Here is a 27,640-nt window from a genome sequence, read left to right as displayed (position 1 = left end):
ATTTATAAATAAATAATAGGAGATCAGAATAGGGATATATAATTTAAATGAAAAAAGAATTGAGGATTTGCTATTTAAAAATTGAATGATGATGCTTTAAATAATAAAAAAATAATGTTGATATTTTTAATCTTAATTTAAAAATAGATTTTAAATTGAATGATAAAGAGCAAACCATCCAAACAAATACACAAAGAAAATAAATATTTAATTAACAACTTATTAGTTTATTTTAATTTAAACTTATTTGTAAATATTTTTAAGATTTATTTAGATTTTTCTTAAGAAGGAAAAATAAATTACTTCAAATTGTTATAGAGATGCTACAATTATTTAGAGATTTTTTTAATAAACTATCATCGTATTAGTTTATTTCATTAAACCTTGTAATAAATTAAAAAAAATATTTTCAATTAGGTTGTATTCAAAATTAAATTACTCTAAATTTATGTTCAGCAATGTTAAGTGCTTTAATTATGTCAAAGATTAAGATAAATCTTCAACGGCTTCTTGATTTATGTTATTTTAACTAGATTTTTATTTCATAAAATTTTTAAAATCAATAATTTTAATGAATTAAAAAAAATTTAAAATATCTTTATAGATTTACTGTAAGTATAATTAGAGATAAGATAAGCCATTTAATTATTTTAAAGAGTTAGTGAGAGATTTAACCCCATTCTGTCCAATTTAATTTAAACTTAAATATTTAAATTAATTATTATAAAGTTATTTATGTTTGCTAATTAATTAATTACTTAAAATCTAAGTTAAGATGCTGAAGCTTATTGAAAGCTATTAGCGATTCAGATATTTGTTGAAAGCCAACATCCCCAATTTTATTGGAACTTTTATTTAAAATTATAAACATATTTGAAATAGTTTATATAATTTAATAGATACTTCATATCTAATTTGAGATAACTTATATTACTTTAGCAACCTAACCCTTATGACAAATATTCAGCTCCTTTTTATCCTAAGTTATTGGAACTTGATAGAAATAGAAATTTATATTCTATCTATACTGTATTTTAAAGAAATTTACTTTAGATTTAAGTCCAAGTGAATTAAATTTTTTAATTTTTTCAAAGCTTCAGATAAATGTAAAGCACCATCTGCATTAATATCATTTATGCTATATTTATATATGCAAAATGCTAAATTTTTTATAAATTAGAATTAAATTTTACTTTAAGTTAATTTATAATGTCATTATATGTGGTAAATTGCAAAGAGCTGTTGACAAATAACTTGCTCCTATTTCACTAATTTTGTTAGGACTATGTAAAAAAAATATGATTAATTTTTAGTTAGTTACTTTCTGATTTGTAATAAATGAAATAAAGCAGTTACCAAAGACTGATATTTAAAATGACTATACTAGTTAATTGTTATATCCCCTTAAATATGAATGCTGCTCCTTCGTCCCCAATATTATTCCAACTGTAGTATGAATTAAAATTAAATTTTATATAAAAATAAGTATTTTGAATTAAGCTATTTACTTTAAAAATAGCTCTAATTAGTTTATATTTTTTAGTTATTAAATTCCTTCTGAAAGAAGCTCAGCTCCACTATCACCAATTTTATTCCATCTGGTATAAATATCTCCTTAAATAAATTAATAGATATTTTAATAAGCTTACGTTAAGTCAAGCTTTAGCTAGCTTAATTAATCCAAAAATTGAAGTCCTTGTGACAAAAGCTATGCCCCCTCTTATTCTATCTAATTGGAACTTATTAATCATAATTTTAAAATTACTTTTTAAAATTGGCTATAAATTAATTACTGTAAATTAATCTCTAAATGCTCAAGCTAATTTAAATCCTTCAATCCCTCATTTATATAAGTTGCACCTTTTTTATCTATATGATTTTTCCTTTTTTAATATTTTAACTTTTATTTACAAATTTAGATAATTTTTTTGATAATAAAAATCCCAAATTTTTATTTTATGTTTACTAAATATTTTGTCAATCAATTAATTATATAAAGAATTTATTTCTATAAAATTTACATGAGATTTAATTTTAAGCATTTTAAATCTTTTAAAACTTTTAATCCTTCAAAAAGAGCTTTGACTCCCTATTGCTTTAAATCATTTTAGCTTTTTTTCAAAAAAATAGTTAATTTGTTGTTTCAAAGAGTTTTATGTACCTAAGATCTATTTCAAGAAATCTAAGTTAATTTAAATGAACTAAATTTTTTGAGAAGGATTTTATTTCTGATTTGCCAATACGTTGAGAACTACATTTTAAAATTGAAATTAAATTAACTAACTAAAAAGTATAAAAAATTAAAGTTAATTAATTTAGCTATATTAATTTAATTTAAGCTGGTTTTTTTAGTTTTAAATTTCCTAAGTAGATAAATAAGCTTTTATTTTTAAACTAAGAGCTTTAAATATTTATAATGAATGTATAGAGTTTATAAATTAAATAGGTAAAAAAGATATTTTTTATTTGATTTAAAACAATCTAATTCATTTTTAAAATATTTTTTTATTAAATATTGTTTTTAAATTTTTTAAAAAGTATAATTTAATACTATTCATCTAATTTTTTGAATCATTTTTAATTTAAAAAATGTTTAAAGATTTTTTTCTTGAGTTGTTTGATATTAAATTTTTTTAATAAAAATCAAAACTGATATTTTTAAAATCTCATGCTGAGACTTAAATTAGAGAAAGTTTTCGATGATACTATCTACAAAAAATGAAAAAAAAATCCATATTTTAAAATCTAATATAGAAGAAGTTCGATATATCATCACTCACAACTCTGGTTTTGATATATATTAATAATTTCTTACCTTAAATTTAAAGAGATAATCTATCTGCTTCGTTCTTTTTGAAGATTTTTATATGTTTTTAATTCAAGGGGTTCTGTATTTGCTTAATTTTCTTAGCTAGTTCGTTTACCTTTTATAACATTTAGATATTTCAAGTTACTCTCATTATATTTAAAGTTTTCTTATAGTATTTATATCAATTGAGATGGGTCTAGTCTTTGTTCAGGAGATTTTTTTATCATACTTGATATAATTATATTTATAAACTTCTGTATTTCCTCATTTTATTAATTTTATAATTATTATTCAATGCAGGCATCTTCTGTTTCGTTTGTAAAATGTCTCTTACCAAAAAATAGTTCAAGCAAAATTACTCCTAAAGAATAAACATTTGCCTAAATATTATTAAAAAATAATAAATTAAAGATTCAATTTTCCTATTCAAGTTTACTTTAATATCAATTTGCTTATTTTTATTAGAAATCTCAGGAGCTAAGTATTTATTTTAAATTACTTACTAATTTAAAATTTAAAGATTAATAATTCATTTGAAGAAAGTCAAAAATGTTAAATTACTGAAGTGTATTCATTTTAGTTCGTTCTTTTAAGCATTTAATAAAAGCAGAAATTAGCTTTTGTGTAAAAAAAAATTTGTTTTTAGTGAGTTTAATAAATTAATAAAAGGAGTTTTACAATAAACAAAAGAATAATTCTCCTTATTGTAGAGAATATTATCAGGATTTATGAACAAATTAAACTATTCTTGTTCAATTTCAATTAATCCATTAAGCAATTATTGAGTTATTGAGCATATTTAATGTATATCCAACTCATTTCTTTCACTTATCTCCTTTAATGTGCCTAATAAATATTTTATTATCTTAAGTAAAATAATCGATAAAAAGTAAATAAATAAATAAATACATGAACAAAGCTAATTGACTAAAAAGAATGTTTGAAGTTGCAAGCTATTCATGATATCATATGTCTTTAACAGATATTTTTTATCACAAAAGTAGAGCCTGGAATAGATATATTTAAAGTTATCGAAGTAGACATTTTTTATATTGCTTATTACCTTTATTGCTACTTACTTCTGATTACACGTTGCTTAAATTATAATTGCATTCTAACCCTTTCCTATAAAATCTATTGCTTAGTAACCTTTCGAATTCAAATAATTAATCACATTTATCATATACTTTTCATTAAACTAATATTATTAACATAGAGAGCTAATAATATCTTTTTAATCTTTTTATTTTCCTTGGCAAGTACCCATTTTTATTATTAAATTTTGATTTATTTCTACTTTGATTTTTTTAATTAAATTAAAAAAAAATTGATAATTAGTTTTTTTCTATAAATAAATTAAAGTAGAAGAAAAAAATTTAAGGGCTCTATAAAAAAATTATTAATAGAACTAATTAATGATAAAAAATCACTACCCAAATAACAACTTATCTCTCAATTCGATTAATCTAACATTACATACAATTTACTTATTTATTACTTCAATCAATCAATTAAATAAATTAATTAAAAACTAAATCAAGCAATCTATAATATCTATCTATAATTTTTGAATTAAAGTCTTTATAATCTCTTATGATAATCAAAGTTCTAAAAATTATAAGTATAATATATCTAAGTTGATCTCCCTTAAGAAGGGTAATATACTAGAGTTGATTTAATTTTGCAATCCCCACAACCTAGATTATAAATTCATTTAAAATCTTTTATGCTAATAGGGAGGCATTAATTAATTAATTAATAAATTAATGAGGATGGATATACATACGGTATATATGATTTAATTTAAAAAAATAATTTGAATTGTTGGTCAAAAGGTCAATTAATGCCAACCAACATGGACAAATTATATTTTTATTATTAATCTTTAGACATATTTATTTTTTATCACAATAAATATTGTTAAATTTAATATTTATCAGAAATTTTTTTATATAAAATAAAAAATAAAGATAAAATTATTTGCTCTTAAATCAATTTCTCGAATTTGTATTAAAAAATTTTTCAATAATATAATGTAAAATTATTCATAAACTATTAAAAACAATTCACATGATGCTAAATTAATTTTTTAAATTATGTTGAATAAAAGCACAAAAAACTAAATTTTTCCTCAAAAGACAAATTAATTGGTATTCATATAATATTCCAAGTTATTATGTAAAAAATAAATTATTTAGCAAATAAATAAATAAAAAAATCGATTTAAAATTTTGTTATAATTTTTATTCTTTCTATTTTTTTTAATTTTTTTTATATTTAAAATATTCTAATCAACCTTAAAAGTTTGAAGAAGCACGCTTAAAGAAATTTCCTTAGCTTATGAAGCTTTTTAACACATCTTGGTAGAAGGGGTTAGATATTTCAAGAGTATTTTGAATTTCTTCTTCGAGATAAGGTTACTCGTAGTTTTACAAAAATTTACCAAATAGGACAGAATAAGAGTCATGGGGTTGAATATACTAACCTTTTGATTCATTTTCAAGCAATGGCTCTTTTAATAGTTATTAAATTCTTTAGTCTTTGAGCTTAGCTTATCTTTTATGACTATATACTAGATAGCCAATGTAGATAATTGCAAAGAAAGAACCTCCGAGTATTCTTTGTAAGTCTGTGTGGTTAGCAATTTAGAATATAAATAACACAGCAAATTAAAAGCAAACAGAATAGGTACTTAAAAATTTTCTTTGAAGGGAAAGAGTTTTGTAATTGTAGATACTATATTAGTTAAAAAGCATGTACTTACAAGAATAATAAATGATGATTAAAAACACTAAGGAAATAAGGAGAGTGTATGTGCACAAGAAAGCATGAATTGTTGAGTATGTCCACAACTACATAACACCAATCATACGCTATTCTAGCTCAAATTCAGGTTTTTGCATTTTTTCGTTCAGCTCTTTTTGACAGAATTTGTTTGCAAGCTGAGGATTTTTGTTTATTTTCTTTTTAAAAGAAATGTGAGCTCTTGATTTCCCATTAATTACAATTCCCAAAAACTAAAAGCCAGAGTTTACAAGGAAAAAAATAAATAAAGAGTATGTTCTGAGACCTGTAGAGTCAGAGTCTGCAAATGCATAATAGAGGACGGGCAGAAGTACGAAATAAATGAGAATAAAAAAGCCTTGTTTGCTCAGCAAGAAATAAGCTTTTGAACCTTTAGTCTTTCCTTTCTTCTTTTCTGAAAGATATTCTAAAAATACTGAGTAAAAAATCATTATTGTGATATTGAATATCAAAATATAGAAGCCTGGTATAGCCTTCGAGAGGAAGGTCAAGCTGACTCCACAAAATATAGCTGCAATTATAGAAAGGATAAATGTGAGAGTTAAAAGCTGCATTTTGTCACTGTGCTTTATACCTAAATTTTCCCAGTTGATTTCTTTAGCTTCTGGGGCCCACTGCATCATGAGCATTTTTTCAATTTGGTTTTAGCGTCTGGTAGCAAAATCTTGGAAACAGCTTATTTTCTTGATTAAACTTAAGAAAACAGTGTAGCCCTTACGCCATATTGTCTTTGGGAAGAGATTCTTTAACTAACGAGCTTAGGCGTGTGTACTGAGAGTTATAAAAGCCTTGCCTTTAAAAGCCAAGTGTCCGTTTGAAACCTCGTGCAATTGCTGGTTTATTTTTTAAGTTTAACTTTTTAGTTTTTCTACTTTTATCACTGTCTTTTAATCTGATAACTCAAGAAGAGGCTTAGTCTAGAAGTAAAGCTAAGTTCTCTTTTAAAAAAGTTCATGGAATTTGGAGTAATCACGTACGAAGAAGAAATCTACTATTTCTACTCTGAATTCTCCTTTAGTGAGTTCTAGTGCTTTTTAAACAATGAAGTCCATAGCTTATTCCTCTGTTTTATACTTAGGTATACCTGTTATGTAGAGAGTTCTTGCTTTGGCAGTCTTTAAAACATTCACTGAAGTAAATTGTTCCAGTTTCTTTTCACGAACGTCACAGAAAAGATCCACAAGAATTTAGCTAACCAAAATCATTACATAGCTTGCAAAGTTAAGCCATCTATAAACCATAAGTTGACCTTCCGAGAGATACTTATTTATAGTGTCATCTCCTAATATAGGTAAAAATCCAAGCATTTTATAGCATTAATTAGGGTGCTCATCACATAAAGTCTTGTAAACGTAAATACTGTATATTCCATTAATGCAAAAAATTAAAAGTATGGAGAGGCCATAATATTTAATCAACTCAAATAGCAAAGGAACAGCTGTACCATACTTTTCACTTAAAGATTTAGTAACATCAGTCTTAATCCAATTATAAGGTTTTTTATTAGAGCTTTCTCCGCAGCAAGGGCACTGGTTTAGGATGCTACCCTCTTAGCTTGACTGCTTAAAACTTTCATCTTGATTTTTGTATTATGAACTTAAACCTCCCTAATCCTAGCCAAGAGAAGTAGCCAACTCGTGTGTTTTAGCTATTTCAATACTGGCTGGCCATTGATAAGGATTATATCCTGTATATTCCTTCTATTTTCTAGGATTTTTGTTGTATTTACTGCCGTTCTTGCTAGAGGGAGTTATGGAGCTCTCCAAAATAATGTCTTCACGCAAAGACTTATCTTAATAAACATTAATGTCTGATGACTGCTCAGCTTTAAAAAGGGAATCTTCATTAGAAAACTTTTTATCCTTCATCTAATCGTTGACTAGACTGGAAAGTGTGTTTTCGCTTGTGCAGTTGACATTGTTTTCCTGCTAAATCTTTTTGTTATCCATAATCTCTTGCTACTATAGATAAACTTTTCTATTTAATTTGTTTTACTTTTTAATAACTTTAATTAGTAAGCACAAATATTGGAAATCTTTATCCAGTTTAAAATGAATACAAATCAATATAAATATGTATGATTCAATCAATTAATGAACCTTCTTTATAAAAATAATACACTCCTAATTTTAATTAAATTTACTTACGTTTACCTATTCACTTTTTTTATGATCAAATATCTGATTAGATTGAATGTTTTTTGTTTGTTTGTTTGCTTGCTTGTTTGTTTGATTAAATTAATCAATAAATCCTTTATCTTCTTTATTTAATAAGGAATAAGCTTTATAAAATCTATACATAAATACATATATTTAAAGAGAGTCTAATTTTGTCTATATTAGTGTATTCAAATAAAGCAAAAATTGATTATAAATGACTCTTTTCCTATTCAATAATCAATTGAGATTACAATCTTTGGTACAAAGTCTTTACTTAAATCTATGGCTAGAATTAATATTAATTTCTTTTATCAAATAAAATTTATACGAATTATCTATCTATCTATTATACATACTTCTATCATAATATAATATAAAGTTAAATGTAAAGAGATGCACAATTTCAAGTAAAATTACAATATATGCAAATAAAATGCTGAAATAACTATAAATATATTCTCTCAAAAGACTATTTCATACATTTTCTTTGTTTAAATTAAAAATTAATCTTTTAAATATTCAATTATTTGCATCAATGTTTTAGTCTAGAGTCAAATTGTCTTTTATAAATATTTTTAGATTGATTAGTGTTTAATTTACTCCTCATAAGAGTTAAAATTTACTTAAGATTTTTTTTATATAAAAGAATATTACCAGAAAAAGACTTATCCACATAATTTTGTAAAGCCTATGAAATTAAATTAAATAAAGCGGTTTGTTTTTATATTTAGATATTTTTTAATAGATATTTATTTATTTCAAAAAATCTTGTTAAATTTTTCAAAGTTTAAATATCTTTTTAGATCAATATTCCTATAAATGAGTAATTGCTTTTAAAATAAGCAAAATCAACTTCTAAATAATTATTAATTTATTTATAATTTCATTAAAATAATATTATTACCTTATTTTTAAATACCTTTGCAAGCTTAGTCTTGATTTATGCTTAAAAAAATGCATTATTTTGTTAATAATGCTTTATTTTAGATTAGTCTCCAGTTTACAATTTTTATTATGTTAGTGGTTATTTATATTTTAATTAAAAATTAAAAAAAAATATTTATCTATTAATTATTTTTTTTAAATATAAAATAATTTATTTATTTAACAAAATTTAAATTTAATTTATTAAAATATTTTTTTTCCATAAAAAATAAAAAATGAAACAATTTCAAATGGCTAACAAATTATTAAAATTATCTTTTTCTTTATTAAATATTGAAAAGACTAAACTGAATTAATAATTAAAAAGACTGAAATGGTAATCAATTTATTACTGTAGAAGATCATTTAATTCGTCTGACCTATTATCTAGTATTTACTCTAAATTTATAAAAACTACTTAGCATTCAATTTTTAAATAAAAATTTTTTGAAATTAGCTATAAATAAGAATCTATAGTATAAGTACTTAATACATATAATACATTTTTTTAATAAATTATTAATAGTTTGATTCATCAAAAACTTATTAAATTAAAATTCATGTGAGTAAATTAATTTAACAAAAATATATTTGAATTACAAAAATAGTTTTTCAAAATTTACTTTCAAAGGTTATTAAATTTATTTTATTTTATTCATAAATTGTATATGTTTGCTTGCTTGTTTGTTAGGTTTTTTAATAAATAAACATTTTTTTAGTATTTTTAAATACTATTCGAAATAGTTTGTTTCATAAAATGCTTGATCTAAAATTTAAATTAGCATTATTTTGATTATTTTTATTGTTATCATTGCTACTTTATTTATTCTCGAAATACATGTAATCTAAAAATATGGCTGCAGACATCAATAGTACTTTTTCTTTTGGAGTAGAGTTTTATGGAAATCCTATTGAAAAATCATCACAATCGCTAATTGCTGCTTTTATAAATCCAGCAGATTTTTTTAGTAATCTTGAAACAATTTCTCCTTGAGCATTTTAAACTGTGAATTCATATTCTTAGCAAACATTACAAGGAAGACTTCTACATATGTAACCTAGCTAACAACATTCTCCTTATATGAGGAATATTAATTATTCGTTCTCATCATAAACTTCACAACCTAGTTGGCAGCACTTAAATGGGTTTCTTATATACCCATAAAGAACTTCTGTACCATTTTCTAAATGATTTATAGTCAATTTTGGGCGATTGTAATTGAAGAAAGTGCACTAAAAAGGTCTTTCTAAAGCTAAAAAGGGTGTAGAAACTATTTATCCACTTGGCGCAATTGTATCTTCGCAAGTTACATTCATATTAAATTCTCTCATATCTCCTTTTAAGAACATTCTTTAAAATAAACTACTCTTTTCTTTACATAAAAATAAAGGGTTATTGCCAAATTTAACACCATTTATATCTGCTTAATATACTTTATATGTATTTTCATGTTACCAACCAGTTAAAACTTAAAGCTTTTCTAATTTTTACTTAATATAAATTCCCTAGCACTCTTATAACTTTTATAGAGGGGTCTTAATAGAAAGGAATCCTACACTCTAACGCTAATTAACATCAAAGTTAGGATAATTCAATAAAACTTATTGGCCTTCTTATGGATAATTAGCTATTTGCATTCCTTAAAGCGGATAATTAGCCATTTAATTTCCTCCTTACAACGAATAATCAGGTATTTGCTACCCTTGATTAGGATAATTGTTGTTAAATTATCCTTACTAAGGATAATTATTTATGGGTTAACCTAATAAATGATTCTAATAGATTATCTATTAATTTCCACTCTAAGGTTAATTACCAAATTATTACATCTACATAGAAGTCTAACCTTATTATTAATAAAATTAGCCGTTGTTAGAGCTTTCTTCATTAAATCTTGAATACTAATAATTCATCTTTGTTATCTCTTGAAAATTTTATTTTACTTATTCTTTTTAATTTATAAGTTTATAGTTTAATATCTATTTTTTGCAAATTAATAAACTTTATATTCTTCACAAATTTCTATTCTTTAATAAATATGCACACCTTTGAAAAAGCAAACATAAATTTGATAGAATTTAATCATTTATTATAAAATTAAACAGAATTTGTTACACAATAAACTAACAAACCGTGCTTGCTTTTGCTAGTAGCTATAATTTTTTAAAAATACGTTAATAATTCCTGATAATTTCTAAATATTAATTTAAAAAATATTGATGCGATCACATTTCCTTTTTCTAAAATGTAATAGCCTAAAATGAAATTTATCTATTATATTCCTAAATTTAAATTTCGTTTTTTATTATTATTATTAATTTCCAACTTTAATGCAAAAATATTTTTTTATAATAAATACTAATTGATGTTTATATTCATAAATAATTGCAAATACACTTCAAAAAATAATTTAAATATTAATCTTATGTCCATAAAAAATTAATTATTAAAAAAAAAGTGTCATCATTAAAATTAATAAATTAATAAAAATCTAAATTAACTTATCCGATTTTAATTTATTTATTTATTTGTTATTTCTTACTTTTAATAAATTTCAGTGTATTGAAAAATATTTTAAATTATAGAATTTGTTCTTGGCATTGTAATTAAAATTAAATACCACTTTTTTATTAAAATTTTTAGAAGCATTTACTAAATGAGTTAGTTCATTATTACTTAATTGATGGGGCTCGACAGTCCAATACATCATTCTATTATTAATATTAAAAAAAGTAGGTTCAAAACCTGGCAACCTAAAAATTGTATTGAATGGAACCTGCTCACATTATTTAGTTTGTGTAAAATCTAATTTTATGAAAAAAGGAGATAAGATGAAGCTTGAATAATTGAATTAAATCAATAAAAATAAATATCTATGGACATATAAAGTAAAATAAAATAAAAAACACAGTTTACTTGTATTGAAATTTTTTTATTTTTATATTGAAAAAAATATATTTTACAGAATAAATTTGAAATTGAATATTATCTATAAAGAATAAATCTTTAAAAAATTAACTGATTAAATAAATGCAATTAATTACATTTTTATATATTTTATTTTTTTTAGTCTCTAATTTTTATTATCATTTTATGGAACAAATATAAATTTTTTTACTAAAATAACCCAAAAATTTTTCTGCTTTATTTTTATTTGTTAGTTATTATTATTCGTGTATGTAGCCTTGAAAAAGGCAGTACCTTAGGGTACTATATATATATATATATATATATTAAAATTTATGCCAGATTATATTTTTATAAAATGTTACTTTTTTCCTGCTTCTCACTTATATGAAATCAATTTTTTCAATTTCTGTTTTAATTCTTTTATCAAATAATTCTAATTAAAAATATTAACGCTCTTTATTCAAATATTTAAATATTCAAAAGACTTTTATAAAAGTTGTAAAAAAGTTACATATTTCTTGCGTTTAATTAACTCAATTGTGAGTTTTATAAGAAATGTAACAAAAATAAAGTCTCCTGTTGAATAAATTAAAAACCTTAAAGTATGCTGAAAGATTGATGAATTTTAATTAAATTACTAGAAAAAGTCAATTATCTAGTAAATTTCTGTCAAATTTAAAAATACAAATTATTTCACCAATCAACGAATACTAAGCTGCTATTTTAAATTTAAGCACCAAAATTGATTAAGAATAATTGTTAATACTTTTAAAATTAGGTTCTCCTAAGAGGGAATATCCATAATTAAATCTTTATCTAATAAATAATTAATATAAAAGTTCAATAAGCAATGAAGACAAAAAACAATCAAAAAGAATCCTAAAACCAATAATAAAATACTTTAGTTAGAAAAAAAACAAGTATTATTGAAAATAATCCTCGCTCAATCAATTAATTCTATTCATAAATTCTATCACTAAAATTGAAGCTCGGTGGAAGAGACTACAAGCAATCTATCTTATATATAATTATAAGCTAAATATTTGAGATTTCTATTTATTTTACCTTAAAAAACAGTATTGGGAATGAAAAGCCAAACAAAAGCTAATTTTAAGTAAATTATCTCAAGATTTCTCTTCTCTCTTAAATTTACAGTGATTTCAAATCTTAAAACATGAAACTAGTTTTATTTTTTGTATTTTTCTCCTTCAACTTTCTATTTATTGCTAATGTGCTGTATTCTTTGGTTTGCTTCGGATTAAACAAGAAGAAAAAAATTAACTATGGATCAAATTTTAATTAATTTATTTCTTAATTTGCCTTGTGCTACAACTACATATTTTACATTCCCTCAATTACATTATCTCTAGAAGCTATTAAAGACTTCTCTTAAGTTTCTCTCACAATTATGGGATTTTTTTCTATTGTTTTAACCATATTTTTAGGTAATTAAAAAAATATTTTTATTAATTTTTCAAAATTAAAAAAAAATAATTTATATTTAATTCTAATCAATTTTTATTTAAAAAATTTAGGTATTTTCATTAGTCTACATGACTGTGATTTCTTTTCAAATTAGGATGATAGACTCGGTAGGACTGAAATAGCCTTTCACGTTTTAGAATGTCTGATTAGAGCACTTTTGTGTCTATTGGGATAATTTGCTAATTAAATATATGGAGAAATATTGTCTCTGATCTATTCTATTGCCAAAATTATTTATTATGTAAAAATGTAAGCGTTTTACAATGATATAATCAGATTGATTAACTTGTTTAGCTGTATCACTTACTTTCTAATTTGCGTTATTGCTATGTTAAGCCTCGAGAATTTCTAATAAACTCCAAATATCATTTTGTTTTTAGTCTCTATTCCAATTTGCTACAGAATAGGATATATCATCATTCAAAATTAAATCTAAGAAACTATGTAATCTTTCTTATAAAATCCAAAAATTGTTCAGACAATTTCTCCCAGAAAATTTACATTTTTATTAAAATTGATTCACTCACATCAAAACAATTTTTATGAAGATTACATAACTAGAAGTGGGGTATTAATTGAAAATATATTTACTAGTCATATTACATTTTGTGAATCTTAATTAAATTAATGTTTTTGCCACAGATTTCAGCAAGTAAACAGAATTCAAATCTAAATCACTTTATTTCTTTTAAATATCAATAAAATATAATAATCTCTCTTTTTTAAAATGAAGAACTTAAAATTAGATGTCAGTGACTTGCTAGGTGACTAGTACAGAAGAAAATTCTTAAATGAACTAATAGCTGATTTGTTTTAATAATACTTAGATAGCCTTTTGATCAAGAAAGACAGTTCAAAAGAAATAGCAGCAAAATAAATTTAAAAATGCTATATTTAATTTCTTGCGATCGAACAACTTTACCCACCCAAAACTTTAAGTTTACTTTACTCAATTATACAAGAACTAAACTAGAAAAATAAATCATATGAGTTATTTTTTTTTAATATATTACTATGGCGAGTCTCAAATAAATTAAATACAACTCTATTCAGAAAGAGTACAAACAAATCTAATTACCTTTCTCATTAAAAGCCACTCCCAATTTTGCTTCCTATCGAATTCGATGAATTTTTTTAAGAATTCAAGATTAAGCTCTCTAATCATCTTTTAAGACAAAAGGAATATGTTGATTATCTTTGTTCTGGTTATCTACATTTAAAAGAGCTTGAAGAAAAGTCTAAAAAAAATTTGTCCTACATTGAAGATCTTTCTACTTTGTAAAAAAAATTAATTTATAAAAATCCAGCAAGTGAAGAACTTCAATTTTATTCAAGTATATTTAACACTTAAATTAACTTCTTCGGCTTAGAAGCAATGAACTTACAAAAAACGTGTCTTGCAAAAAGGAGAGAAGCAATTATCCAAAACAGCCAAAACATAGATGTATTCTAATAAAATAGTTGTTCAATATATGTTTCTCTTGCTGAAAAAGAAAACTAAATTATTAAAGTATCCTAAAATTTTTCAAAAATATTTGAGATGCAAGTCAAATCCGTCATAGCAAAACCTTTGAATGCTTTGATACCTAAGTAGATGAGTAAAATTCACAGCGAATACATCAATTAATTTACTCAAAAAAACTGCATATCATCTTTCACACTAACAAGTAAATATATTATTTTTATTAAAATCAAAGTCAAAAAAAATCCATTTTATTTAAAAGAGCAAAGAGTTGTTTATGGCATCAATGGAAATGGGTTTATAATTCCATTAAACATAAGAATTAAAATTTAAAATTAACTAAGCGAAATCGGTTTATGCGCTCTAGTTACAAGGGATAATACCTCTAATTTCTATAGCATCTTCACCAACTCTTCAGGAAAAATTATTCAGCTATCTCAACAAATTTATGAAAGAATATTCAAAGGAATCTACTCACTAAGTAATTTTTCAATCATTCATTTATTTAAAATATTAATTAAAGTGTTTAAAATTGTTTTGACTTTTCATTCTAAACTTATTTTTCAAGGTAAACTATTTTAATTTAATCAAATATTTTAAAAGAAATTATATTACTTTCAAGTATTTTTTTTGGATTTATTTTTCTTCATTTTTATCAAATAAATTTTTAAAAATTCTTTATTTGTTTATTTATAAAAATAATTTTATTTTATTAAAAATTTTAGGCGAACTTTAAGAGAGAAATATTTAAAGCATTATGGAAACTGATTTAGAAAACGAAGATGAAAAAGAATCTTACTTTAATTTTCATGGAGTTTTAAAAATATCAAAGAGCAAAAGAAATAGAAAAGATAGTGCCAGTACAAACAAACTAAATTAGGATTTAATTCTTTTTACTAAATACAAATGCTCTTAGATATCAATTGATAAGAATGATTCACAGTAATACATTTTAAATTATGAATTTGAGAATTTTTGGGAAAAGATTGAAAATAATTCTTAAGGAGTTATTACAAAACGTAATTCTTTTCATAGTAGTCCTCTGGATAGTCGTGATCCAAAAAGAAAAATATCATAATAGCTTTCAGAACCAAATTCTATTTAAATACTCCCTACTTTGAGCCCAACAGTGTCTATCCCTTTTTTTAATAGCAATTAAAAGGTTATTCAAAAAAGGAAAACAGCAAAATAAATGTTGGAGGATCTTAGGATGAATTCATCTGTTCCTTAAAGCTCAAGAATGGGTTTATTACCTTTTTATAATTCTAAGGACAATACTTCTTGCGTTTTTGAAGAGGAAGATGAAGGACAAGAAAAACTCACTTCAAGATAATTCTCTTAAGAAGACATAGAGAGAATAAGCATGGAAAAGCAAGACTCTTTACCACTTTCTCAGTTGTAAAAAATATATCAACAATAATCTCAACCTTATATAAATGCAACAACCCAACCAGATACTTTAGGATGTATTTCTCCTTATGCCTCTAAAAATGACTTATCCATCAAAACAGATAATGAATTTTATTCTAACAAAATTATAAAAAACAGAGAAATTTCAGCTTTAATTGCTTGCCCAACTCCAACACTTTAAACTCACTAATAAATTTTTCAAGAGAGTAAACAAGCTTCTATTTAAGAAAGCAGATAATATTCTATTTAAGATAGTAGAAAGTACTCTATTGTTTATTAAAACGAATACTGTAATAATTAAATATTTGATAAGAAAGCCAATTCCAAAAACTCTTCTATTCATGGAAATAAGGAAGATGTTGTGATCGAGAGCTTGAGCTCAAAGAAAACAGAAAAGATTCAAAATAAGAAGAGACTTTTAGCTAAAACAATTACAAAAACGAAATTAAGTGCATTACCAAAATTGATAGGATATTTTGGCATTTTATCTATTTTGATTCTTATTTCTAGTACAATTTACTTCTACTTTCATGATAGCCAAAATGTATTATCAAGTGAGAGCATATTTAATAAAATAGGTAAATCTTATCAGATAGCACTCGATATGTTTAATTTTGCAACTGAATAAACATACTCTAAATTGATTAAGGCAAATCAAGATGTCCTTTAGATAAACAAAAGCATACTCAATCAATAAATTCAAATTTCTTCTCAATTAAGTAAAAAATATATAGATGGATTCATAAGTAATGTGGATCAAATTATGAAATCTAAGGGAGAGGATTACTTTGAGTACATGGTTAACACCAAAATAAAAGTATTGAGTGCGATTGTAGATCCAATTACAGATGAAGAAGAAGATTTTTACAGATATGATTCAGTCCTTTACAATTTAGTTAACTATATAGCTAGTCTTCGCTAAATAACTTTGTATCCAAATAAAGAAGTCTAATTCTAGATGAGTGTTGTGTATGGAAATATTGTTGTCTTTGAAGAATCTCAAGTTTAAATTCAATAATACATACTATCTCAAAGCGAGTCATACTTTAGCTCCATTTAACATGATTAAAATCTATAGATTTTCATCACTTCAATTGGGTCTTTAATTATTTTCTTACTTGCCTTTCCATTCAGCTTATACTTATAAAAGAAAAAAGCAAACTTACTCTAACTGCTTGGATCTTATTCGCCAAAAAAACTTGAGGAATATATGAATTAAATTTAGATTTCTTTAGAAAAAATTAGGCAATACGAATATGAGAACTACATTCAGTGTAATCCACACTTGTTAAATTAAGCAGACAATAATAATAACAAGGGAGTAGACAATTTCAATAAAATAAGCCTCATGCTTAAAATGTAAAATAACAACAAGATGGAATCTACTTTAGGGATGGACAGATAATTCTAAAGTAAAGAAAAAAAGAGAAGAACAAGACAAATGGCAAGTTTTAATAACTTTTAACTATCAATTGGGTATCATATAATATGTGGAATATTTATTCTAGGATTATTGATTATCTAACCAATTATTAGCTATACAATAATAGAGAAATTTATATAAGACGGCAAATATATCTTGTTGTAATAATAAATGATTAGCAAAAACTTTTAATTTTTTACAAAATAAGTAATGCTCAATATTAAAATTGAAGATATGATAACAAGAACTAAAAAGAAAGATATTTTTTATTTAACTTATGGTGAGAAAATATTAGACTAATTTAGTCAATACCAAAGCAGTGTACAATAATTAATTAACTAAGATTAATAATATTAAATTTAGCAAGACGATTTTAGTGATTAAATAAGAGCTCTCTCTCACGGAAATATTTGTTAAGCTATATCTTAAAATCCATAGTTAATGAATAACACTTATTCTCAATAAGACTGTTCCAGTCTTTCCCAAGGATTATTTGAAAGAGGATTTTACTTATCATTACTCTCTTAAATTAAATAAATAAGAGAATAATGGGATTAATATAACGGAACTGAATAGCAAATTATAGACTACTACAGAAATCAATAATCTACCAATTAAAACATGATTTAAAAGCATAAAACATACACTTTTATGCTGAATGTCTTTACATAAATACAATATTATTTAAGCTAATCTAAATAATTGCTTTCACAATATATAGTCTCAATATTAACCTATTTAGCTATTTTCTAAATTATTTTAATCTTAGTAGTCGTCACATTTGGTTCTTTATACTTATAAAGATAATTTAAATATGGATTAAAGCAAACATAAAAGTTGTTAACTAACATTCCTGTCTCCATATCTCTTGAAAACGATTACATTATGAATTATTTTAAATATAAATGAAACTAAAATATTTATTTTAATAATAAAATAATGTTTGCATAAACATAAATTAAATAAAATTCATTATTTAAAATTGTTTTGTAAAAAATTTTTATTAATATAAAAAATCAATTGTAAATGCAATTAATTTAATGGTATAAAAAAGTTTAAAATTTTAAGTATTTTTTCTAATAAAAGTTTTATAATTTCAAAAAATAAAGTAAATATTTATTTATTTATTAAGAAAGAAACTATGGTATAAATTATATTTAATATGTAAGATCACTTTATTTATTTATTTTTAATGCTTTATAAATTTTTAAAATTAACTTATTTTAAACTTTAGTTAGTTATTTATTTAATTATTGTCTTTTTTGAGGTTCTTTTTTTAACCAATCAGATAGAAATTTAATTTAGAGCTAATTAATTATAGTTTTTAAATTTATAAGCGCGTTAAAGTGCTTTTCTTTCAAATAGTTTATTTCTTATTCATTTTTAATTATTTGTTTATTTATTTTCAAAATACATGTAATCCAAAAATATAGTAGCAGACATCAACAATGCTTTTTCTTGTGCTGTAGAGTTTATTGGAAATCCCAAAGAAAAGTCATCACAGTTGCTTAAGTATGACTTTATGAATCCTGAAGATTTTTTTAATAATCTTGTAACTATTTATCCAGTTGTATTTTATACTGTAAATTCATATTATTAGCATGAATCACAAGGTAGACCTCTGCAAATTAATCCTAGTTAGCAGCATTTGCCTTTGATAAGAAACTTTAGTTGTTCATTAGCATCATAGACTTCACAACCTAGCTCGCAACATTAAAATGGATTTTTTATCAACCCATAGAGAACTTTAGATCCGTTTTCTACATAGTATACTTTGAGTACTGGACGATTATATGCAAAAAAAGTGCATTTAAAAGGTCTTTCAAGTGCCAAAAATGGAGTCGAAACACTTTACCCACTCAGAGCTGAGCTAGTTTCATTTGTGATATTCATGTTAAAAGCCCTCATATCACCTTTCAACATCATTCTCTACATACACTCGCTTTTTTCTTTGCATAAAAAAATTGGATTGTTTCCAACTTGAATTCCATTTACATCTGCTTAAAAAACTTTATAGACATTTTCATGCTACCATCCAATCAAGGCTTAAAGTAGCTCTAATTTTTATTTAATAAAAATCCCTTAACAATCTGCTAACTTTTTTAGAGGATCCAAAATTGGGACCATTATCATATTTTAAGGAATTTGCATATTATTATTAGGATAGTTGATAACTTACTATTATCCATGTATAGGAAAATTAGTAATGGGTAATCCTTAGACTGGATTCTCGTTTATTATTTATTAATAGCCATTCTAAGGATTATTTCCAAATTATTGCATTTAAACTGATACTTAGCCTTATTGTTATTAATAAACCTAATCATTAAAGGAATTCTATTCACCACCAAATTACTGATATTAAAAACTCATTTCTCTCTATTTATAATTCTTTTAAATTCTAGATATTTTTTAATATCTATAATCAAAAAATTTTGCTTGTTAAAGATAAATTATATCAGGAAATCAATCAATCAATATTTATTTAACTATTTTTAATAAATAAGCAATAATTAAAGATAATTATAATCAGTAAATATTAAATAGACATTTTAAATTTTCCATAAAATTTAATACAGATAACATACATACATATTTTAGAAGAATACTTCATGTGATAATAGTACTCTCTTTGTTCTGCTGCCATCCATGAATATTAACAATTCTAGTTAGTAAATATTGCATTTCAAATCATTTTCGAGAAAAACTATAGTTTGAATTCTTCATATATTTGAAGGTTTTGATGAATATTTTACAAAACTCGAGCATTTTCATACTAAAATTTAAAATAAAAATAAATTAATGCCAATTTATTTTAAAATCAAGTTCCAATATTCTTATTTATTACACAAGTTATCCTAAATAAGATAATAATTGATAAATTTAAAAATAAAAAATATTTTACTTGAATTAAAATTATAAATTTTTAATATTTTAATTAAATTTTTAAATAATAAAAGTCCTTCTAAATTAAATTTAATATAAATATAAATCAAAATTTGTAAATTAAGTAATTATAAAATGAATTTAATGTCAATTTTTGATAAGTAAAATTAATTAACTATTTTACATAAACAGCCAGAATTGGATTAAATATTCATTTTACAAAAACTTAGATTTAAATATTTTTTAAAAAATTTAAAAATTTATAAAATTCTAATTAATGAAATAAACATTATTTAAATTTTATAAAGAAAGCAGTAAATACTTTGAAATTTAATGGTACTAAATAATTATAATTTACATTTATTTAGAATACTGAAATAAATATAAATAAATTTTTAAAAATTATAAAATTTTTTTTACACAATTTAAGTTGTGGCTTTCTTATTCATCAAACAAACTGTTTAGGAATTTGAGTCATTTCAGAAAGCTAAGAAGGCTAAAGAAGTTAAGAAGCATTCAGGATGGAATGAGTCAACTAGCAGAAGCGATTTATAGTATACTATAACTTTTAGTAAGCATTTTAATAAAGGTAGTTAGGAATAATTAAATTAAAGGGAATAGATAATTAAAAAACATACAAAAATTAAAGAAAAAATATGGTTAAAATGTTCATAAAAATGAGATAAATCAATATAACTGGACTGGTATTTGGAGAATAAACTAAAATTTGATGTAATAATCAAATGATTTAATTATAAAAACTAACTTCATACATCCTTGAATTTTTATTTCAAAGATTCTAGGATATTTTCTTATATTTATCTACATTATTATATGTTCAAGAGCTTAAATTAATAATAATTTTCGTTTAATAGTATCACTTTTTTCTTAGTTAATTATAAATCAAATAGTATTTTTATATATTAACATAATAAAAAAATATTCACCTAATTTTGTATTAATTGATTGATTATTTCACCAATATAGATAGATAGATATATTTAAAAGTCGATAGCTTATTTTTATAATAAATTTAAGATTTTATTGTATGTAAATTTTATTTATTTATTATCTAACATAATTTTTTTCTTAAATTTGTTAAAAAAAAAATAGTATTTATAAATGCTAAACAATTTAGCAAAAAACATTTAAATATTTTTACTTTTGTTGATTCATACTAAAAGTAAATTAAAAAATTTGATAGAGTATTTGTAAATTTATGAATACAATGTGAGTAATCTTGTGTTTATTTTACAATAAAAGAATATAAAGAGAGTTTGAATTATAATTAGATTTAAGAATGTAGGATAGGATAATTAATTAATTTACTGAAAGCTAAAAATTATTTATTTAATCCATTAAAAAGTATAAATTTAACTCAATTTTTTTATTTATTTCTTTCTTTCTTTATTTTAGAAGAAAATGTTATTTATATCTATCTGATAGATGTAAACTAAATTAATAGATTTATTTTCTTTTTGAGAAAAAATTGAATATTTTTAATTCGTTAGATTACAACTTAGACTGTTAATTGGCATAAAAAGAGTATTTAAAGTCTAGAAAAAAGATAGAAATCTTACCACTTTTATAAATTATTCCTCTTTTGTAAATTATCTAGATAAACTAAATTATAATTTTATGCTTAGTCATACTCACAAAAACTAGTTATATTATTTTAGTTCTACATTAATATGAGGTAAACATTTTAAGGAAACATTTATAAAAAACATTTAAATAGAAGAAAATATTTGAAAAGATAGTTTAGATTATTTACTAATTTATCAACATAGAATACAAAATTAAATAAAAGTTTTTTCAATATTAATAATTTTTGCAGTGACTCTATTTTATTGATTTAATTCATTTTCAAGGAGTTAAGCAAAATGAAAATTTCATGAGCTTATCTTATTCGATAATTTAAACCAATAAAGCTCATATATATTATAGCTGCCATCTCAACTTTTAAAACAAAACATTACATTACATTAGATTGATTTATGATCTCTAAACCAAAATAGAACAAATATTTAACAAATACATAAATTATTTAAATTGTTTGTAACCTGGAAAAGCTGTAAAAGGGAAAAATTTAATAAATGCAATTATTTTTAATTTATTTTTGCTTCTATTTTTTCTTCTTCCATGCATTAATAAAGATAAAAGAAACTACTTACTAATTTACTAACATATTTTTATTTTCTTTATTTTTTTATTTAAACATTAAAATTTATTAAGGAATTAACAAGGTATCTAAACGCTTATATAAAAATGATTTGTATCCTTCAAGATTTTTCTATTAAGCTACATGCTAAATATAAATTGAATATAAAGTGTTTTCCCTAATTTTTTTATATAATACAAATTAAATTCTATTTAATGTAGAATCATTTATAATGTAATATACATTCTTGAGAATTTATATAAGAAAAATTAGCTAGAAAGTTAAGTCGAGAGCGTTTGATGTTTTTATTTAGTTAAGCTTAATAATAAACAAACCATTGTTTAAAAAAAAAATGAATGAAATTGAAAAAGGAAGAGATTAAATTCGCGCAATACCACAATTTAGATTAAAATCTATCTTAATGTTTATTTAATTAAAAACCCATAATTATTTATAACAGTTTAAAATTTCAATTAAAACGATTCACAAAAATACTTCTTATTCTATTTTTTTGAAATTTAATTCGTATGATACTTTAAGAAAAGTACTGCTTGCTTAAGCTCTAAATAATAACAATTTTCAACAATATTTTATAGACATATTTTTGAAATTTTCTTAAAGAGAAGATTAAGATGAATGTAAACAGTTTACTCCTATAATAAAGAGCTATCTAATGAGTTTTAAAAATAAGCATTGGTTTCTCCTATAATTTATCTTAATTTAAATTTTGGGAATATAAATAATCTATAAAAAGAATAAAAAGAAATTTAAAATAATAAATTCCCTTCACCAAATCAACTTCAAATTACTTTTGGAGGATAAAAAACTTACAATTTTTAAGTGGGAATAGTTGAAAAAATACGATCGAATTATCTAAGTGTAATTTAAATTTATGTAAGCATGCATCATATTATTCTGAAGATAAATTAAAAATACTAATATTTTATATTACAGTAATTGTGAAATACTGAGCTTATATAAAGTCAGGTGGCGTACTTCTTAATGCCAAATAGGAAAAATCAAACAAAACTAATTTACGATTATTTGTAAACTATATTAAAGGAAAAATGATAGAGAAAATCCTAAAAGTAAATAAATTCTTTTATTTATTTTTTAATGTTTAATTAAATAAAGTACAACTATATAAATACTTTTTTATCTCTATTGAGAAGGGATACTTTTTCCATTTATTTTCTAAGATTACTATTTTCTTGATTTTTTTTTATATAAAAAAATAATAAATTTGGGTTTGTATCAAACAGACTGCCAAAAAAATACAAATAAATCGATAAATATTTTTTTAAGGATGAGTAAAAATTAATCCCCCACCAAATATGAAATGAAAAAGATAATGACAAAAGATTTTTAAGATCCCCCTTCGATTAATTAATTAATTTATTTATTGATTGATTTAGAAAGTAAATAAATAAACTAACTAGGCTGACTTCAAAAATTGTCTGAAATTAAAATCTATCTAGTGGTGGGGACTCAGCTCTAAATTTGTATTTTAAATGGAATTCACTTTATTTTATAATTAAAAATAACAAAAAATAAGTAAAACAGAAAGAAAGAATAAATATTGTCAAATCTTTAACAAGAATATATTCATTTAAACTCAACCTTTATGAAAGCTCTTACTATTGTCGCTTTAGCTACTGCTGCTCTCTTTATAGCAGGCAGCACTCTCTTGATTGCTTCTCGCTCTTCCAGAAACGGTATTGTCTAGTTCTAAAACACTGATTACGTTTTCTACTAGGTCGAAATTGAATGGCCTGGCTCAGTCTGCAAGTTCAATAAATGCAACAAAAGAGATTTAGAAAACTTTAATGGAAAGCACTTCAATCTTCATGGTGTCTGGCCTACTGGTCTTCCTTCAAATGCTTGCACTTATGTTAATAACTGCTAAGATCTTCCTTTTGATAACAGCTTAATCAGCCCTGAAGTCATGGTTGAATTAAACTAATACTGGACTGGTGTTTACAACCCCTCTGAAACTTTCAGACAACACGAATGGGAGAAGCACGGTGTCTGCTGGAATGACTCTTTCAACTCTGACTACTCTACTGACGAAACCTTAAAATCTTACATGAATGACTACTTCTCAATGGCTTTAGGTGTTATTAAAAAATACGAACCTTTGAATTTGTGGGCTTAAGAAGGTATCTACCCCTCTGATCAAGATTCATACGACTACGATACCCTTATCAATATCCTCGAGCCTCAATTTGGTTCTGGTGTTATTGGAAAATGCCAAATCGTCAATGGTATTCAATATCTCCACTCTATCGATTTCTGTCTTGGATAAAACTACCAACCTATTGACTGTCCTTGTGCTAAGGCCAAAAAAACCAACTGCAAGACTGCTAATCCTGTTTATCTTGGTGAATTTGTTATGCCCTCTATATGAGCGAAAAGACATTTGTGACCTCATAACAAATCTATAATATTATAAGATGACGAACAAATGAGGATAAAACAAAGAAACAAACAAAAAAACAAACAGCCACATAATTTATTATAAAGAATTCTAATAGTATTTATTTAAAACCAATTTAAATCAACCAGTAAATAATAAATAAATATATAAAATATTATTAATTCTATTAAGTATATAACAAAGATAACTTCAAATACTTCCTTAAATCTATTTATTGCATATATATTAACTAACACATATTGTATATACTTTCCTACTCCTAATTTTTAAAAGCAAGCACATCATCAAATTGATCAAATAATTAGTCAATTATCCTTTATTAAATTGCGTTTTTCCCTTTTTGATAGAATGATATTTTTTCTTATCAAACAAAAAAGAGAGTTGTTTTTCTGTCAAGCAAGCAAAACTGCTTTCATACTAGTTTTGCTGTAAATTAAGTTCCAAAAAATTGATTTCATGTTAAATTAGCGAAAATATATTTTTTTGAATATTTAAATTCATTTTAAAGAAATTATAGAAAATTTTTATAAAATAGCTCAATATATTCCTTGAATTTTTATAATATTAACATGCATTTAATAATTATAAAAATAGATGTTTGAAATCATAAAATTAATTAAATCTTTTTTATCAAGTATTCATTTTGAAAAAGAAAAAAAATACTTGATAATTTACTAAAAGATTATCGCATGAATATTTAAAGCTGATTAATTTTAATCCATCACTAAATATTCCTTTATATCTTTTCAAATTTATTATAAAAAAAAATTAAATAATTTCAAAAATTGCTTATAAGTAAGTAAGTAAGTATTTTCATTGAAATAGCAAAAATAAATAACTGATTACTTAAAGGGATATTCACATTTATCAATATAAATTTGTTTTTTCATTTGCTATCAAATATTCTTAGATATTATTTAAACATTTTCTCATATTTTTAAAAAGACTTTGCAATAGTACTAGTAAAATAAGCAAGACAACTTGCTGGCTCAAAATGGTCATAATTAATAAATAAGAATAGAAAAAACAACATATGTCTATTTATGCAGGTATAAAGTAGAAATCAGAAAAAAAAGTTGAACATCAAAGTAGAATTGAAAAGTATAATCAGTGAGTGATTTTAGTATTAATATATAATTATTTAAAAAATAAATTAAATGTAATTCTTTTCATAAAGCGTCATATTAGTCTAAAATAGTTTGTTTTATTACGCAATATCTTCTTCTACTTCTATCAAAAAATTAATTTTGAAGAAAAACAGTAAATTAAAATTCTATTTGCATAGTTAACATAATTATTAAATTACTATATTTCTAATAAATTCTATTAATATTCTAAATTTCTTTCAGCTGCTCACTTTCTCATATTGATAAAAATTTTAGATTATTCTAATCTTCTATTCTAAAATTGGCAGTAAAAAAGTTTTTATTTCTAATTAAGATATTGAGTTTCTTCAAAGAATAGAACTAACTACACTTGAGAAATAATTTACCATATAAGATTATTAATCATTTATTTTAATATATTCTCTCTCATAAAAAAAGTTATTTATATCATTTTTAAATAAAAATCATGTTTTACTTTTAAAATAATTAATTATTTTAAATTTGAAACTTGAAGTCAGCTTTTCAAAAAAAATTTAATTAAATATTTAGTTAATTAAAATAGATTTTTGAAAACTAAGACTAAATTTTAATAATAGATACTTAATTAATTTTTATCAGTACGTATTTTATTTCTAGTCTTTTTAATGGCATTGAATGTTTCTTGGAATTCAGTATATATTTTTATCTAGTTTAATTTCTCATATAAGTTTTTAAATTTTTTTAAGATGAAAATAGGCACTTATTTTTTATTTTAAGATTTATAAAGCAGTTTTACATACTTATGTAAATAAATTAAAAAAAATAAAAGCAAAAAGTAAGAAATTAATATAATAATTTATTAAAATTAAAATACATATTGGCAATATACTTAAAATAAATTATAATCTATTTCTAAAAAGCTTTATTTATTTATTTATTTATTTATTTAATTCAATTTAATAAACCACAAAATTGTATCATCTTCTTATAAATATGATTCTATTTAAATTTGATTTTAAATTTAAAAAGTACTTCAAGTAAATAGACATTAAAAATCGTGAAACAAATATTAAAAAAGTTAGTAATTACTTTTAAAATTAGGACTTGGTTTTATTTTTATATCGTTTTAGTCATATTATAAGATAAAAAATGTTTAATTTAATAAAAATGATAATTTTAATATAAATTTGAAAACAAACATAATAGTAAAAAACTATTTTAAAAATCTTTATTAATTGATTTACTGGATAAGCACTTTTTTGACAGTAAATAATTCAGTTTAAAACCAAATATCAATCAATAATTTAGAATATCTTAAATACTCAACAACTGAATATAAAATAAATAATTAAAATCAAATAAAAACAGATGTTAGTTTTAACATAAATGAAAATTAATTATACTTTTGAAGAAATTATTTCTAAATTTAATCTAGTTAGTGATATTTTTTTGATTGTATAAGAGGTTGGCCAGATTATGTAAGATACCTGATCTTCTATTTACTTTTGAAAGGCTAGTCCAACATGACTATATCTACTAGTTCCCTCTATTAAAAAAACACCTGTATCTCCCCTCAATAAAATATTCTGCATATCTCCAATTAATCAATGAATAAATAAATAATATTTATGTCATTAAATTAATTTTTATTATTTGTTGATGAATCATAATTCATTAAATTTC

The 27,640-nt window shown here is 22.7% G+C and overlaps 7 protein-coding genes across 7 annotated transcripts; 2 read left to right on the top strand and 5 right to left on the bottom strand. All coding sequences in view use genetic code 6, as the record gives it.

Moving 5' to 3' along the window:
• Positions 1-304: 304 nt before the first annotated feature.
• TTHERM_00264840 (kinase domain protein) lies at positions 305-4,076 on the bottom strand (the record flags this gene model as incomplete). Its single annotated transcript, XM_001009134.2, has 17 exons — positions 305-383; positions 440-529; positions 759-848; positions 904-993; positions 1,049-1,138; positions 1,194-1,283; positions 1,357-1,446; positions 1,509-1,739; positions 1,794-1,883; positions 2,022-2,111; positions 2,162-2,251; positions 2,816-3,189; positions 3,246-3,311; positions 3,371-3,426; positions 3,488-3,655; positions 3,719-3,958; positions 4,022-4,076. The coding sequence occupies 17 exons, from the start codon at positions 4,074-4,076 to the stop codon at positions 305-307; spliced, it is 2,079 nt and encodes a 692-aa protein (XP_001009134.2).
• Positions 4,077-5,100: 1,024 nt separating this feature from the next.
• TTHERM_00264830 (transmembrane protein, putative) lies at positions 5,101-7,563 on the bottom strand (the record flags this gene model as incomplete). The annotated part of the gene is made up of 1 exon (XM_001009133.1): positions 5,101-7,563. The coding sequence occupies one exon, from the start codon at positions 7,561-7,563 to the stop codon at positions 5,101-5,103; it is 2,463 nt and encodes an 820-aa protein (XP_001009133.1).
• Positions 7,564-9,447: 1,884 nt separating this feature from the next.
• TTHERM_00264820 (scramblase) lies at positions 9,448-10,674 on the bottom strand (the record flags this gene model as incomplete). The annotated part of the gene is made up of 1 exon (XM_001009132.2): positions 9,448-10,674. Exon 1 carries the CDS (start codon positions 10,609-10,611, stop codon positions 9,448-9,450), a length of 1,164 nt encoding a protein of 387 aa, XP_001009132.1. The 5' UTR covers positions 10,612-10,674.
• A 2,545-nt stretch (positions 10,675-13,219) lies between these two features.
• Positions 13,220-13,698, bottom strand: TTHERM_000264819 (hypothetical protein; the record flags this gene model as incomplete). Its single annotated transcript, XM_012795911.1, has 3 exons — positions 13,220-13,306; positions 13,356-13,542; positions 13,685-13,698. 3 exons carry the CDS (start codon positions 13,696-13,698, stop codon positions 13,220-13,222), a joined length of 288 nt encoding a protein of 95 aa, XP_012651365.1.
• A 122-nt stretch (positions 13,699-13,820) lies between these two features.
• TTHERM_00264810 (transmembrane protein, putative) lies at positions 13,821-18,297 on the top strand (the record flags this gene model as incomplete). Its single annotated transcript, XM_001009131.2, has 3 exons — positions 13,821-14,760; positions 14,818-15,036; positions 15,281-18,297. 3 exons carry the CDS (start codon positions 13,821-13,823, stop codon positions 18,295-18,297), a joined length of 4,176 nt encoding a protein of 1,391 aa, XP_001009131.2.
• Positions 18,298-18,765: 468 nt separating this feature from the next.
• Positions 18,766-19,761, bottom strand: TTHERM_00264800 (scramblase; the record flags this gene model as incomplete). The annotated part of the gene is made up of 1 exon (XM_001009130.2): positions 18,766-19,761. The coding sequence occupies one exon, from the start codon at positions 19,759-19,761 to the stop codon at positions 18,766-18,768; it is 996 nt and encodes a 331-aa protein (XP_001009130.2).
• Positions 19,762-24,059: 4,298 nt separating this feature from the next.
• On the top strand, positions 24,060-24,842 carry TTHERM_00264790 (ribonuclease T2 family protein; the record flags this gene model as incomplete). Its single annotated transcript, XM_001009129.2, has 1 exon — positions 24,060-24,842. One exon carries the CDS (start codon positions 24,060-24,062, stop codon positions 24,840-24,842), a length of 783 nt encoding a protein of 260 aa, XP_001009129.2.
• Positions 24,843-27,640: the final 2,798 nt, after the last annotated feature.

The sequence above is a fragment of the Tetrahymena thermophila genome (assembly GCF_000189635.1).
Source record: "Tetrahymena thermophila SB210 genomic scaffold scf_8254788, whole genome shotgun sequence".
NCBI classification, from domain to species: Eukaryota; Ciliophora; class Oligohymenophorea; order Hymenostomatida; family Tetrahymenidae; genus Tetrahymena; species Tetrahymena thermophila.
The sequence above is the reverse complement of the archived record's forward strand: the minus strand, read 5'-3'. Positions and strand labels throughout refer to the sequence as shown.